Source organism: Ornithorhynchus anatinus, chromosome X2 (genome assembly GCF_004115215.2).
Source record: "Ornithorhynchus anatinus isolate Pmale09 chromosome X2, mOrnAna1.pri.v4, whole genome shotgun sequence".
NCBI lineage: Eukaryota > Metazoa > Chordata > Mammalia > Monotremata > Ornithorhynchidae > Ornithorhynchus > Ornithorhynchus anatinus.
This window is the reverse complement of record NC_041750.1, coordinates 21,990,998-22,007,464: the sequence shown is the minus strand read 5'-3', so window position 1 is coordinate 22,007,464 and position 16,467 is coordinate 21,990,998. Positions and strand designations below refer to the sequence as shown.

General features: G+C 41.3%; 1 protein-coding gene across 1 annotated transcript in view; it reads right to left on the bottom strand.

The window, feature by feature from the left end:
- The window catches only part of SYCP2L (synaptonemal complex protein 2 like), a 43,840-nt gene that overhangs the window by 2,224 nt on the left and 25,149 nt on the right, over nt 1–16,467 (bottom strand). The window contains exons 24-35 of the mRNA XM_007670596.2: nt 16,311–16,347; nt 15,293–15,443; nt 14,809–14,858; nt 13,179–13,302; nt 12,841–12,932; nt 10,670–10,736; nt 6,611–6,736; nt 5,605–5,723; nt 3,703–3,794; nt 2,945–3,044; nt 2,799–2,857; nt 943–1,003 (exon numbers count right to left, since the gene is read on the bottom strand). Coding sequence (XP_007668786.2) covers nt 943–1,003; nt 2,799–2,857; nt 2,945–3,044; nt 3,703–3,794; nt 5,605–5,723; nt 6,611–6,736; nt 10,670–10,736; nt 12,841–12,932; nt 13,179–13,302; nt 14,809–14,858; nt 15,293–15,443; nt 16,311–16,347 — 1,078 coding nt within the window. The remainder of the gene's footprint in view (nt 1–942; nt 1,004–2,798; nt 2,858–2,944; nt 3,045–3,702; nt 3,795–5,604; nt 5,724–6,610; nt 6,737–10,669; nt 10,737–12,840; nt 12,933–13,178; nt 13,303–14,808; nt 14,859–15,292; nt 15,444–16,310; nt 16,348–16,467) is intronic.

Sequence of the window (16,467 nt, the reverse complement as noted above, 5' to 3'; positions counted from 1 at the left end):
TTTACATATGGGGAAGCTGAGGCACAGATAGATCCTCCACACAGCAGGAGGATCTGAGACCAGAACCCCGGTCTCTGGACTCTTACTCCTGTGTCCTTTCCAGTAAGCCCTTTGTGGGCCTGGAATATGTGTTTATTGTTGTAGTGTACTCTCCCAAGGGCTTAGTACAGTGCTCTGCACACAGTAAGCACTCAGTAAATACGATTGAATGAATTAGGCCATGCCATTCTGCTTTGAGACTGCCCTACCCACTTATTCTCGGATTCAGCCTCCCATCCTGCCTCACTTGGCTTCTCTTTTCTCTTCCCAGCAGTGAGGTGGAGGATTTCAAGTCTGCTACCCTACTGAGTTGGCAAATGTGGCCACACTGTTCATGCTTAGGAATTTAGACAGGGAGAAAAATACAAAACACTGTCAGGATTGAACTAGCCCTTTCTTTAAGCGGAATTCTCCGACAAGGAGTCAAAATTCACTGGATCCATTAGGACTAGTTCATTCATGTGGAGATCTCAGATCGTGCAGTCCCTGGACAAGGGTGGCATAATTTTAGGGGAACTTTTGCTGTTCCTGGGCTTTAGGAAAGCCAACATTTGTGGAAGAATTCCCTCCTTTAGATTGCAAGCTCATTTTATATGCAGGGAACGTGTCTGCTACTTCTGTTGTACTGTATTCTCACAAGCACTTAGTACAGTGCTCTGCACATAGCAACTTCTCAATAAATACCACTGATTGATTGATCGAGATTATACCAGTATGTGCCCCAGAAAACAATGCCCTTCGATCTTCATCCCAAGAAGCCCATTGACTACTATATTTTTAATGGTTATCCACTGACTTGGGTGGCCTGGGCACCGATAGATCATTTTCCTACCAAATACTCATTTTGATAATGGGTATTCTTATTTGTAGACAATTCCCAAACTAAGCAATTTGTGGACATACCTGTGTGTCCTGCACAAAACCTGGAGCTGGGGGTCCTAATGTCGAACTCATGGACTGGAGTCTGAAAGAAAGTTGGAAATTGTATTCCTTTTAGTAACTGAAATAAATTCACCCCAAGCAAAAATATTTTCAGGAGCACTCTGGAATAGGAACAGTCAACATAGAGCCAATTCCAACCTCGAAACATCATTACTGCAGAAAAAAAAATAGCAATAACAGTACCCAAAAATAGCCCTTGAAGTAGTCAAATTCCAGCTAGTCATTGGCCAATATGCAAGATTTGAAGTTCTCCTAAGGGTTGGCTCACTATGGGATGAAGGTTGCCAACTTTAATTAAAAGAGTTCTTCAGCAAAGCAAGATGCATTAGGGATTAGAAAGTCCTCTGGAGACCGTGTTTTTCCAGTCTTCCTTCATTTGTGTTAGGAGAAAGCTAAACAGCTCAGTGTGGTCTTCATTCTTTCCTTCTTACGCCTTCATCTGTGGACATGTGACAGTCCAGCTATATATTCAGGGACATTTCGGCTCACCAAAGTCATTAGTGCCTCTATGGACAAGGAAAGCACTGAGCTAGCTGCCGAACTGTGCCAAGTCAACACCCCTAGACTCTTTCTAGGAGTAACTGGGCAAACACATAAAAAGACTTGTCCAAACCCCAGTCCAGTTTCCACATTATGTCCAAGCAAAGGAGTGAATAAAGTGGGAGAGGGAGGGAGGAACGAGTCATGGGAAAATCCAGACTGAGCAGGTCTGGGAGGCGAGGGTCCCCTCTCTTTGGTGTACTGTGTCCCTGAACTGGGTCTGCCCACCCACCACAAAAAATTGATCAGGATGCCAGCAAGAGAGGCTCGGGTGGTTGAAAGTTACAAATGGGTACAATTTTCCAGAGGTTGAATTTGGTGAACTGCTTAAAGCGGGAGCCAAAGTTTAGTGTAACATAACTAAAATATGCAGACAATACCAAGGCTTAAGAGAAATATCCTTCATGCCAGAGCTATAGCAAAGATAAAGGCATTTTAAATCAAGAATCCATTAGGGGTACAAAAAGGCCTGAATCCATTTTATTTTCAAATAAGAAATTAGTTTAAAGTCACATAAAGGGAATCTGAACTGTCCCATAAATACGGGAAAAGTGGTTTAATTTTTATTTTAAGTTTTCAGTTCTTAGGGCAATAAAATTAGTTTACCTTTTTAAATGAAGTTTCATAGCACAAATGGCTTCCAGGTTCTCAAACTATCTCCAACCAACCTTTTTGCTTTCTTCACTCTCTACTCCCCAACTTGCTTTCTTTGTAACTTCTAAGGAAACTGTCTCACTGTATTTGCCTCTTGGCTCTTATATTTCCGTTCCCTTGTTAGTGTTGTCCTCCCCAGCCTGGAACTCCCTCCAAACCACAAATCTCATGTTCAAAATCCTCCTCCAATCCTATTTCCTCCAAGAAGCCTTCCCTTGGTTAGTTCCCCGTGCCCTATTTCCAACACCAGTCATCTCCAACACTTCTAAATGTATGTTTTCCCATCCTCGGGACTTGCGCATAGATGCATATTCAATTACTCTGATTATTCTATTTCTAGAAATTTTTACGTCTGTCCCTTTGGCGTGTAAGTTCCAGATGGGCACAGAACATGATCTTCATTCTGTTGTATGTTCCCAAGTGCACTGATGCCAGTGACCATTTAATAAATACCACTTTGAAGATTAGAATGTAGGAATACTGCAGTGATCATTTTCATTGGAATTATTTAGCCCCAAGTGAGGTTTGCAATAATATTAACAATGCTTTAGCCACACAGTTGAAACACCTCCCTGAGCAATGTATCGAAAGGGCTTGGGAAGTTACTTCAGATGAAGAAATACCTCTGCTCTTGCAGATCACAGAAGGAGTTCAGTTCTTCAGACTGCTTCTTCCAAAACTCCTAAAAGTGGCGCACAAAAAGAGGAGGGATGAGATAGCCAGTTACAGACAAGGGGAAAATAAAATCTGCAAGTCACAAGACTCTTACCAATATGTCCCCCTCAAGGTCTGTAAGCGTTTGAGCATCCCTCTCAAGATTAGCCAGTTCTTGAAGAACAATCTTGTGGAACTGTTCAAGTTTATCCAGTCTGATTCATGCCAAAAATAGATAGTGATTCACATGTATAGTGTTTTGAAATTCTTATTCACTTACAAGAAAACTTCCCCAATTCGTTTCTCAACTTTCCACCCTATAGCTTCCCAACTGACGCAGCTGTACTTCTATAAAGCCAAAGCACTGAAACGCTGAGACTCTCCAATCACACAAATATGTGTCTCATACACTAAACCTCTTCCTACGTAGAATTTGTTTCAATGTTGTCTCCCCCACTAGATTGTAAGGCCTTGAGGTCAGGGATCATATCTACTAATTCTACTGTTCTCTCCCAAACACTTTGTCCACAGTAGACAATCAATATTGCCTTTGATTTTCCAAGCAGAGCCCTTGACAACTGTCCTTGACTAGGGGACAGTGGAAAGAGCAAAGAAGAACATAGAATGTGCAGTGGAAGGGAATTAAGTCAAACAGCAATAGCTGGTGGTGAGTTTCACTCCTTTGAGGTCGTACATATTCAGGTAGACCTGTATTTGCTCCTTCGCACAATCCTAGTGGGCAGGAATTGAGGGCTTCTGTTTCCCTTCTAGGAGCCCACAATATATAGGGCTTATCTTCTAGCCGCTGTTCAAAATGTGATTAACAGACATTAAAATATATTTTCTGGGTTTTGAGCATCAGAAATTACTCACCTGCACTGGTGTATTTGGTTCAGTAGCATGATTATATTCTCAGATGCTGCCGTAGCATTTTTTGCACAAAGTTCCTCCTTCCTGTACCTAGACTGAGCCGCAAGATATATTCCTCCAATCAGAATCAATCATATTTACTGAGCTCTTCCTGTGTGCAGAGCACCGGACTAGCACTTGGGACAGTACAATAAAACAGAGGTGGTAGACACAGTCCCTGCACACAGTGAGCTTACAGAACATTAATGATAGCCATGTTAACTGGAACTCTTCACATCAAACATTCACCCTGTTTCTCTAAAGGCAGAATTCGTTCATTCATATTCATTGGACACTTACTGTGTGCAGAGTACTGTCCTAAGCACTTGGAAAATACAATTGGGCAACAGAGGCAATACCTACCCAACAACGGGCTATTAGACTACGGGGGGGAGACAAATGAACAGTAGTATATTGGCAAATAATAATAACGATGGTATGTGTTAAGCACTTACTATGTGCCAGGTACTGTACTGAGCATACCGTACTCATCGCTGTAAGCAAATGTAAGACTAAGATCAGAGAACGTCGACAGGGAGCTCGACTCCCGGTTCTGCCACACACCTACTGTGGAACTTTAGGCAGATCACTTAACGGCTTTGTGCCTCACTTTCTTCACCTGTAAAATGGGTATGATAATTGCTCTACTTCATATTGTGGAACAGAAACCGGGTCCTATCTGATTACCTTGAGCTTAGCTTGAGCCCCAGAGCTTTGCACAATCCTTCACCAATCAATCAATGGTATTTATTGGGCATTTATCACGCGCAGAGCACTAAACCAAGTACTTGGGAGATTACAGTACAGTTGCTAGACACTATTCTGGCCCACAAGGAACTTTCAATCTAACGCAACTCTGAGAAAGCACTTAATGCCAATATACGACGTGGGTAAGAACTAGCGTATGGCAGGATTCTGTACATGTGCAAATGATCAACCCTGAAGCCACTGGTGGTAAATATGTACGTGCTTTTTTCTCTCCCCTTAGTGTAAGCTCCATTTGGGAAAACTGGGACGTTGTTCTACACTCAGCTCTTTCAAGGATGAGGATTCTTTGAAAGGAGGTCTGTCGCTATTTAAAAAAAAAAAGTTTTGAAAGATGTATTGTTGTGGCTGAAAAGATCAGTGTGCACAATCCTTTCGTGTCCACTTGATGCCTTGTGCAGAAGCTCTAACGTGAAGCATTTAGGAGACACTCAGAGGTGTAAGCCTATCCCCTGCTCCTAAGTGCCAAAGTGTCAAATTAGATCAAGAGAAAAAAATATTGAACTGCTAGAGGGCAAGTGATCACTCTTTCAGAAGGTGCGAGTAAAGTATAGGGCATTATGGGTGCAGTCAAATCATTGTAATTATGGAAAATGCTTTATAATAGTTGAGATTGTGTTACTGAAAAGGTTTCTGCTTCTTTAAACTAAGCATAACATATGGCAGATTCCAAGTTTTTAAATGTATATAAAAAAATTAAAGTAAAAAAAAAAAAGATTTTTTTCTTCAATGAGAAATATTAAATTCTTAACATTGGACCATAAAGCAACATGATCACTTTCAATAATAATAGCTGTTATTGCTATGATGTAATAATGATTACTATTATAGTATTTTTTAAGTGCTTACTACGTGCCAGACACTGAACTAAGTGCTAGAATGGATGCAAGGTAAGTCGGATACAGTCCCTGGTCCACATGAAGTTCCCAGGTTAAGGAAGAAGGAAAACAGGTATTTAATCCCCATTTTACAGATGAGGAAACTGAAGTCCAGAGAAGTTTAGTGACTTGTCCAAGGACACAAAACAGGTTAGTGGCCGTAAGTTGTTTTACAATATTCATGCCACGATTACCCCCAAACATATTTACGTTGCTTGATTACCCAAAACTTTTTCTTCAGTTCTGTAGTGAAAGTTTCAAATGTACAGATAATAGGTGATTCTGCTAAACTCTTTGTGGAATCATCTGGAACCAAGATGTCGCCCGGATCAGCTTCCTGTTCTGCAAGAGAAAGAGATCTGAAATTGAGAACCCATCACTGAAGTTTGATGTTTTAAGAAATTCTCTTTCAGTGTAAACTGCCAGGAAAAAGTTGAGCAAATTTTAATAATGAAAGCTTACCTAAAACCTTTAGGATACAAATTCATTCAATATAGAGTCTTTGAACAGTAACAGAACTCAGGAAAAATGTAGTTTGAGGAATAGTCAACTCCCAACAGCCAGGCTGATGATCTATGTATGAAAATCCCATCTAACACTTTCTGCCACCAAGAGCAGGCTTCAAAAGTAGGTTTCCCTTCCCGCTCCCGGGAATGCCTCCTAGAGTGCTCCGCTCCCCTTCCTTCCAGAAGAGCAGAAGAGTTACATGTTCTTGGGTCTCCATGAACTTCAGCATCGCTAATTTGACTAATTTGAGGTGAGGCAGATTGATTCTAGGGTGGGTCTTTTTTTAATGGTATTTAAGTGCACAGAGTAAACTATGTGCCAGACACTGTACTGAGCGTTGGGGTAGATACAGGTTAATTGGGTTGGAGACGGTCGACGTCCCACATGGGGCTCACAATCTTAATCCCCATTTTACAGATGAGGGAACTGAGGCACACAGAAGGCCAACACATATTTGAAATAAGACTGGTTTAGACTGCTGCAGTGCTGACTCCGGTTCACAGGGCTCTGCAGTGAGGAGGAAGCGCATAACTCTTTATGGCATATGGTTTGTTCATGGACACTCTGGGGAAAGCAATGGGAAGTCTTGTTCCCCTATTTTCTCATCAGAGCAGCAGAACTCCACACTTGAAGACATGTAATTGCTCTCAGTGTTTGTTGGCTTAGGATTTCTAAACATTTGTAAGTCCATTTAACACTACTGACCTGCAGTGAGGAATTACCTGCGAAAGGTTCTTTTTCTTTCTGTATCAAGGTAAAAAGTTCTTTCTGTTGGATGGTAGCAGGAAAATGGGAGAGTATGCTGGAAGGTTCTAATTTTGAATGTTTCAGCTTTATTAAATCATTACCTAAAAAGAAAAACAGCACATTCAACATGGACTCAGAGGAATCTTACCTTAAACCAGCCTTTCACCTCTAAAAAACCATTAGGGGTCTCTTCCTCTTGAAGTTATCCAAATGTCTTGAATTTGCCCAACTTCCTGTGGTGGAGAATTTCACCAGTTTATGCCTGCAGGAGAACACCACCTTGCCTTTTACTTTGATGGACCCTCCTAAAAACTTCAACATGTCCCCTCATCCTGATGCTGTGGGTTTAGGGAAATCCTACATGATTTTGTAAACATCGATCATGACTCTTCTTGGCGTTCAATTTTCTACACCGAAGGGTGCTAAGGATGACGACGATGGCATTTGTAAAGTACTTGCTAAGTGCTAGTGCTCACCCCATTAAGTGCTTATAGCCTACATGGGAGGGAGAACAGGTATTGAATCCATCCCCATTTTACAGATGAGGTAACAGGCACAAGTTAAGTGATTTGCCCAAGATCACACACCTGGCATGTGGTAGAGCCAGGATTCGAACCCTGATCTTCTGACTCCTCTGCCTCTCCTACTCCACGGCCCTGTTCCCTTTTGTTGCCCTTCTGTGAAAATTCTTCAGGAGTGTGTATGTGTATACTGTGTCCTGTGTGATGTTAACTTTTTTGGGGTGGGTATGTGGTGCCGAAAAAGCCAATGCAGTCCTGAGTACACTTTGCACATACGAACACCATCCTTTGTGTACTGTTGTGTTTCCTGTTTGAACTGGCATTCGGTTCACATTTGCCATTTAAAACACTGTTACAAGGCATACATTTTGAGATTGAATACGCTGGGAGCATGTGTGTATGCATGCCTCCCCAACACAATACATACACACAGATTTTTATTCTCCAGATCTCCATTAAAGAGAATGAAGCGGCTTCTGGTCCTCCACAAAAGGTTGTAAACGTAGCCTCCTTCTGACCCATTGCAAGCAAAAGCCATAGTAGTAAAATGCATTTTATCTATGGATCTCTGAAAAAAAGCAAAACCCAGCTATCCTGATGCATTAAACTCATAAACAAGGTCCAGACTATTGCCAGAAGCAACAAACTCTGATGTCAAACTCAATAACCTGCAACATAGTCCCTGGTTTCAGGAAATTCATCTGTAACTGCTTTTTGCTTTTGCTAATCCCGGCTCAGCCACTTGTCAGCTGGGTGACTGTGGGCAAGTCACTTCACTTCTCTGGGCCTCAGTTCCCTCATCTGTAAAATGGGGATGAAGACTGTGAGCCTCACGTGGGACAACCAGATTACCCTGTATCTACCCCAGAGCTTAGAACAGTGCTCTGCACATAGTAAACGTTTAGCAAATACCAACATTGTTATTATTATTATTTTCTTCCAGTAAGAAATTAGTAATCCAGAAATGCAAGCAACCTATTCACCTCAATCATGAGGTCTTAAATCCATTTCTAATCTATATGCTGAGTGGATGGTAGTGTGGCTCAGTGGAAAGAGCCTGGGCTTCGGAGTCAGAGGTCATGGGTTCGACTCCCGGCTCTGCCACTTGTCAGCGGTGTGACTGTGGGCATGTCACTTAACTTCTCTGTGCCTCAGTGACCTCATCTGTAAAATCGGGATTAAGTGTGAGCCTCACGTGGGACAACCTGATTACCCAGTATCTGCCCCAGCGCTTAGAACAGTGTTCTGCACATAGTAAGCGCTTAACAAATACCAACCTTATTATTATTAGTCAACACCAGAAGAGATTTAAATAGCAGGGAACAGGCCAGACTTGTTTACCTTCTCTCACTGGGTTAGACCAGTTGTCTTCAGTTTTGCTTAAACTAAATAGGAAGAAGCGCAAAGATAAAGAGCCACACACCAATAAATCTTATATCTATTTTGTCATTTCCAGCACTACCAGACCATTATGACCCATCGCTGGCTTGGGCTGGCAGGATTGGGGTGCCACTGACCTCCTCCATGTGAGCGAGACCGAGAGCAACTTAGAAGCCCGCAGCCTTCCAACTCTCATCACAACCTGGGAGAACACCATGGGGAATTCCTGCAGTGCTATCTTGGGCCATCACTCCCAGCCCGCTTTAGATGAGCGGGACCGGGAGGGACTCAATCAAAACACCTGCAGCCCTTTCCTCCACAAATCAAATCTTAGGATGTTGGGAAGTCTGTGGCTGTCCTTGCATCTGGGACTGTGGTGAATGTTGAACTCTTAGTCACAAGGAGTCTGAATCTCTGCTCCTCTGGCCACAGTACTCAAGTCTTCCTGAACTTGTTTTCCTGGTCTTGTATTGTATTGGTATATCTGTTTAAGTCAAATCGGTGGGATTTATTGAGCACCTATTTGTGCAGAGCACTTTACTGAGCACTGTGAGAATACAATACCAATTGGTAGACAATCCCTGCTCTCTAAGAATTTACAGTCTAGTGGGCAAGACAGAAAAAATAAATTACAGATCTATGTGTCCAGTTGTTCTCCTTATTCTTAGGTGTGAACCCCTTGCAATCCAGGGTCCAAGTCAAATCGGTATATTTTTCCCCAGAACTCAGTACAGTTCTTTTTACACAATAAGAGCTTAGTAAATATCCTTTACAACTCCACAGCTATTTCTTAAGAAATATTCTGCCTGCTTTCAAAGTCTACCCGCCTCTACTTGGGCTTTCTCCCATTTTTCTTCCCTCCGTGGTTGCTATCTTCACCTGCCCTAGACCGTAAGATACTGGTGGGCAGGGAATGTGTCTCTCTGATGTATGGTGCTCTCCCAAACACTTAGTACAGTGCTCTGCACACCGTAAGCTCCCAATAATTACGATTGACTGACAGTGGCGGGCAAGGTACATGTCTACCAAGTCTGCTGTATTGTACTCTCCCAAGTGCTTAGTACAGTGATCTCTACACAGTAAGCGCTTAATAAATACCAGTGATTGATTGTTTGGGGCTTTCTCTGCACAGAGAACACTGCATTCATAAATCTATCACTGCAATCTGGCCATAAGTGAAAAAAATCCCAACATTCTCTGAGTGCCACCTCGTGGCTTCGAAAAGACTAACATCCAAGCGAAAACTGAGAATTTACTTCCATGACTTAAATATGTTTACAAGAAGCTGGGTAAATTTGGACCAAGTCTAATTCAGATTCAATAGTCAAAATCTAGTAGAGAAAATCCAGATCCCACAGACAGATCCAAGCCCCATTTTTAGTTTTCCAATTATCTGTCTTAGCCTTCCACCAGAGAACAGACATGCAGATAATCAGCTTTCTTCTCTATTAGATGAAGCAAGGACCCCATCTCCTAGCTACTGAACTGTTCCAGAGGCTTGGCGTCAAGCACAAATACTATGGGTTGAATGAATCTTATATTTTTTAAATTCCACAAATTTTTAATCAATCAAGACCTGATGTTCCAATTGTATGACAGTGAAGCTATATTTCCTTTTAATCCTTTCCCAAACACATTTTGACCATTTTATGGCTGATCAGTATCTCCACTGGAGCCAGGGAAGGATGACTGAAGGGGTGAGGGGCAAAGGTGAAATTCAAATCAGTCCGTTTTGCTCCCTTCTTTGCTATGGTAAAAAATCTGATGGAAAAATGAAGTAAGGAGTGGAATGGGGAGAAAAAGAGACAGGGAGATCAACAAGGAGGCTGATGCAGTAGTCAAAACGGGATATTATAACTGCTTGGATCAGTGCAGTAGCAGCTGTGGATAGAGAGAAAAGGGTGGATTTTAGTGATGTTATAAAGGTAGAATCAACAGGCTTTAGTGACAGACTGAATGTGTGTGTTGAATGGGAGAGATGAGGATAATGCCAAGGATTTAGGCTTGTGAGACAGCAAGGAACAGTCATAGATAGTAGCAATGAGTAAAAAAAAGCACCAAAGAATCTAAATGATCAAAATGAGAAAAATGGACTGATGCAATTTACCATTTCGAGGGTTTTATTTCTCTCACCTACAAATCCCAAAGTCTTTAGTTTCCGCTTGGAGGGGGAATCTTTCTCTGATTTGTGATCTGCAGACTTAAAAAAAAAAAAAGTTAATTTACTATCCAGAAGCAAATTCAACCTTTCTAGCCTCTGCTTCTCAATCCCTTTCTCCTTTTCTCTGCCTGCCACCCATTCATGAACTGTGGGGGGTCCCTTAAGGCTTGGTCCTAGATCCCCTTTGTACTCACTCTTCACTCACTTCCTTAAGACAACTCATCTTCTTGAATGGTTTCAAGTAGCAGATTGATGCAGATGACTTCCAACCTACGTCACTAGCCCCCACCTCTCTGGTTTCATGAGATTGACAACTCAAGCCTCTCTCACTTCCAGACCATACTTCACTCTGCTGCCCAGATAATTTTCCCAAAACATCATCCAGAAAACCTCCAATGGTTGCCCATTCTTCTCTGTATCCATTAGAAATGCGTAACTATTGGCTTTAGATGGGAGAACAATGATTGAGTGCTTTGCTTACCCACTATTTTCCCACTGTATCCTGATTTACGGTCTTTGTTGTTTCCAGCTAACCTACACATTGTACGTCATTCCAACCTCCTGCTCAAGCACCATCCCCCACCCTTCCAACTTCGTATCCAATAGACTACCGCTTTCTCATCCTCAAAATCCCTTTTGAAATCCCACCTCTTCTAGGGGGCCTTGGTTAATCTTCAATCTCCCCATTTTACATCCCATCCCAACTAATAATTCAATCCTTCCACACCACCTAAACCTAGAAGTGTATTTCAGTATCTTGTAAACTCCATTACTTCCTCTTATAGGCAGTGCATTTAAGTACCTTTCTCCCCTGATAGATGGTATTGATTGATTGTTTACTGTATGCTAAGCACTGTACTAAACAGTTGGGAGAGAATAATACAATAGAGTAGGTATTGGTATTCGCTGCCCACAGATAATTTACGGTCTAAAATTTCTTCAGCGCAGGATGTGTTTAGTACAATGTTCTGTTCACAGACGGCACTCACATCCCATTAATACACCATTCTCTCTCAAAACCTTTATGCTAAAATTATGTTGTAATTATGGTCCCATCTCCCCCAAGAGGTGTTCCTCAAGTAAACCCTATTTTCCACCACTTCTTCTCCCTTCTGCATCAGTCAATCCACTGAGCACTTACTGTGTGCCGAACACAATAAGCAGCTCTAGGGAGAGTACAATATAGCAATGTAATAGAAATTTCCTTCCTATTTACAGTCTAGAGGGGAAGACAGACACTAATATGAATTACAGGCACATACAAAAGTGCTGTGGGGCTTGGAGGGGGGATGAATAAAGGGAGCAAGTCAGAGCAATGCGGAAGGGAGTGGAAGAAATGGAATAGAGGGCTTAGTCAGGAGAGACTTCTTGGAGAAGATATGCCTTCAGTAAGGCTTTGAGGGGGGCGGTGGAGCAGAAGAGAATAATTACAGGATATGGGAGGAAGGGCATTGCAGACCAGAAGTAGGATGTAGGCAAGAGGTTGATGATGACACAGACAAGATCGGGGTACAGTGAGATCTTAGCATTTGAGGAGTGAAGTGTGCGGGCTGGGTTGTAGTAGGAGAGTAACCAGGTGAGGTAAGAGGGGGCAAGGTGATTGACTGCTCTAAAGTCAATGGTAAGGAGTTCCTGTTTGATGCTGAGGTGGATGGAAACCACTGGAGATTGAGGAGTGGAAAAATGTGGCCTGAATATCTTCATAAAAAAATGATCTGGGAAGCATAATGAAGTATGGACTGGAGTGGGGAGAGACAGGAGGCTAGCAAGTCAGCAAGGAGGCTGATACAGTAATCAAGGTGGGATATAATAAGTGCTTGGATTTACATGGTGGCAGTTTGGATGGAGAGGAAAGGTCTAAGCACTTAGATCTTTGACCTTTGGGCATTTAATATGTGCCCCACCATCAGCCCCATAACACTTGGGTACATATCTCTAAGTCATATAAATAATGTATTTATGTCACTGTCTATCTCCCCTTATAGACTGTTAAACTCACTGTGGGCAGGGAACACCTCCCAAGCACTTAGTACAGTGTAGTAAGTGTTCAATAAATACCACTATTATTATTAGTCTTCTACTATCAAAATACTGACGACGAAAGGCATGCTTTAGTTAAAATTTTTAAAAATGTGGACCATACCTGTAATTTCTCCTCTGCAGAATCAGAGTGCTCTGGGTAAGGTGCAACGCCTAACAAGGAGAGAGCAGAAGCTTCGGAATCATCAGGAAGGACTGCTTTAGAGGGTTCAAAGAGTACGCGATCAGGCACACATCCAGCGAATATTTCACTAATCCAATATGCATTACATTGCCTCATCAAAAAAATCTAGTCTTGGCAACAGAAAATAAAGTACATTTTCACTTGTGGAAGAGGCACCCCTCTCCCTTGGCCGCCTTTACTTATTTCATACCTTCAGCTAATTCGCTTCACTTTTGCCACAAGAGACGGACAGAGAATGGAAGAGAAAAAAAACATACGTGATGGTTTTTGAACGGAATCTTCAGGAGTTAAAAAGCCTGCTAGGCCTTCGACTGTTGCTTCAGCAGATGCGGCGTTAGGCTTTTTTCTTGGCGCTTCCTTCCCCCTCGATCTTAGTCTAGACTAAAAGATATTCTTTTTTTAAAGTGATAGATGGAATTAGAAGCATCTTATTAAACCTATGCCGAATCCTGAACAAAATGTTTACAAAAGTCTGATCGAGTAGCTTGATTTATCTGTTTGTGAAGAAACCAAGAATGTAAGGTATGCCATAAACGTTGGGAGTAAATGATTCAGGCTTTTACCAAAAAAAATGCAAATGATACCTTTGAAACTTGCAGTAACCTTTCTAAAATCCATCTGCTTATTGAAGATGAGAAATGCATTCTCAACTTTTGTACCTCAGTTTTCTCACATAAAAATTAACCAATGGTATATATTGAGCCCTGACTGTGTGCAGAACACTGTACAAAACGTGTGAGACAGTACACTATAACAGAGTTGGGAGACATGGTCCCTGCTCTCCAGAAGCTTACAGGCTGGAGGACTGATAATAGATACCCATCTCCTTCTGCCTTAGACTGTGAGCCCCTTGTAAAGACAGGGATTATGATCTCTTCGCATTATATCTACCCAGTGCTTAGTATAGTGCTTGGAACATAAGCACTTAGCAAATATCACAGTCATTATTATTAGTCAAGCTCATATACATGAATTATTATTAAATATACATATGACCTTGTAATGATAATATTATAATAATAAAGCCTAAGCCATAACAAATTTCCTGATATCACAGTTGTCTTAGTTTCATTTAGGGTTCATCTCTGATTAAGAGAGATTGCTCTATCTTGAACTTTGTTAAAATCACATTTCACTGGAGATAATCTTTCACACAGTATTTATAAAGGCCATAGGGTGTGAAGACAGATTTGGGACCACAGACAGATTCTCGAACACAGACTTTCTCCAGGGAATTCTGACCCCTACTTGTTCCAGATGTGGAAGCGGGTAAAAGAAGCCTTGGTAGAGGGGGTCTAGGTGTTGAAATCCATGATAGAAGTAGAGGCATCCAATGCCAAATCCAAACCAGACAGGGGACAGACCAGTTGAAAAAAAATCAAACTGTCCAGTATAAAACTAAACCACTGGCTACTCTACCAGCAAAACAAAGGAATGGCCAATAGCAATTAAGGCTTTTGGAAAAAATGACTTCATAACAGCACTAAATATTCTACCAGCTATTTGTGTTCAACTAATATCTGAAGCATCACTATGACATTAATAAAGGGAAGGCTGATATATCCTGGACACTAATCAAACATTATAAGTGTGGGGAATTTTTGGTTGATCTGCAGCATCAGACTAAAACCCAATACTTACAAGTTCCTAGCAGCTTGTACAGTCAAAATCATTCTTATGAAAGAAAAATAAAATAACTAATTAGAGGAGCATTTTTACTTTCCTGCAAATAGACTGTTAGATTGCTTTCCTTTTAAATTTACAAGAAATTCAGAATGTTCTTAAAAAGTCTCCTCCAATGTTTCAATCAAATAACACTGACTTTTACTGTTTCTTATTTGAATAAATATCGTATATCACATGCATTTATGATGTCTGGCTACTTACTTTGGTCTTCTGATGATCACTGCCACTACTTGCCGATGACAATGGCAAAACTTAAATAAAAAGAGATTTTATTTATAGTTTCATCACATAGGTTGTTTCCCAGAAACTTTGCTTATATCTTTTTAATGTTATCACGCTAACCGTGATGGGCTAATTCCTCTTCCCCAAATTTACTGAATGATAGCTAGAAATTGCAGGGGTAAATCAATGGTAGTTATCGAGTGCTTACTCTGTGCAGAGCACTGTAAAATAAGCACTGGAAAGAGTATAAAGGATCAAATGAGCAGGTGCTATAGGAATGATTACTGTCACCCCCATCTGGACTCTCCATGGGCTGGGGAGCAGGATGGGGAGATTGCTGGAGAAGAGGGAGGTGGAGAGAAAAGAAGGCAGAAGAGCAGGGGTGGAGGAGAATAACTAAGGAAGTGAGGATTTGCCATCTGCTCCTACAGACACTTGCAACAAGGAAACCTTTCACACATACCTTTTAATTTACTTCTGACCCTTGGTCTTTTCTTGCTAGGATATGATTTTACACTCTTTTCCTTCTGCTCATTAATCCAAGATCTTTCACTGGTACCATTGCTGGTTTCAAAATTACTCTCAGAGAATAGGTGTTTCCTAAGGCTGCCAGACTAACACACAGAGACATGTTGTCAGGTGGAACTCTGGCTAAACTAATCTAGAATAGCCCATCATCTTTTAGTTCAGAATCAGTGTTAAAGTCTGGTATCTCCCAAATCAGTCATTTCCTCGATTTAATCCCAGTCTGTCACTAGCTGGGGCATTTGAATGCTTTGCCTTTCTGTAAAATGGAGGTAACCACAGCCCAGAGAAGCTGTGAGGAATAAATCAGACAGGAGTGACAGCTGACAAAGTTCTTTGATATCTAGGCAATACAAGTTTTGCAGATTTAAGGTATTATCAGTGGCTTCGTTGAGAAGTTGCAATTTTTCTTTTTGCAGCTTCCCAAGGCTTATAGAGTCCCCGCTCAAATCAGGATTTTAAGCCTTCTAACTAATGTTTATTCCATTCTTAATCAACAACAAAGGAAAGAAACAGGGGTTTAAAATACAGCCTTGTTAAGGAAAGAAATAATTCTCCAAAAGCTATCAGAACTCCAGCCTGACTCTCCGACTGGCTCCTCTAAGTGATGACTGGTTTATTCTGGGACATGTAGCCTTCAAGACCACAAATGTTGGCTCCGATAAGTCATCAGAGAAGGACACCTCCAGACACCTTCCTAGGTTTTAACGCAATAAGGTGTTTGCAGAGGTGGAAACTAAGATCTATACTAACAAAATAAAAAGAAGAATTACAGAGGCGATTCTCTACTGCATTCGGACATAGCCTCATTATGAGGAAATAACAAGATACATTTTTATAAGTGCCCATTTTCAAAGATCCTTCCTTCCCCACTTAAGTATTTCCAGGTGAAGAAAAACATTCATTATAAATAAGCTTGTAACTACTACACAACATACAATAAAGTTATACATTACCGAAGTCTCCAATTTCGTGTCTTGTTTTTTATTACCCCTGGAATACAAAACTATGTAGTTTACTTAATCTTAAAAGGAAGTTTCCATTCCACACTGCATTACAAATAACTGGGAGCTAGAGAAATAAAGGAATTCAGGGAACAGTGAAAGAAAATTT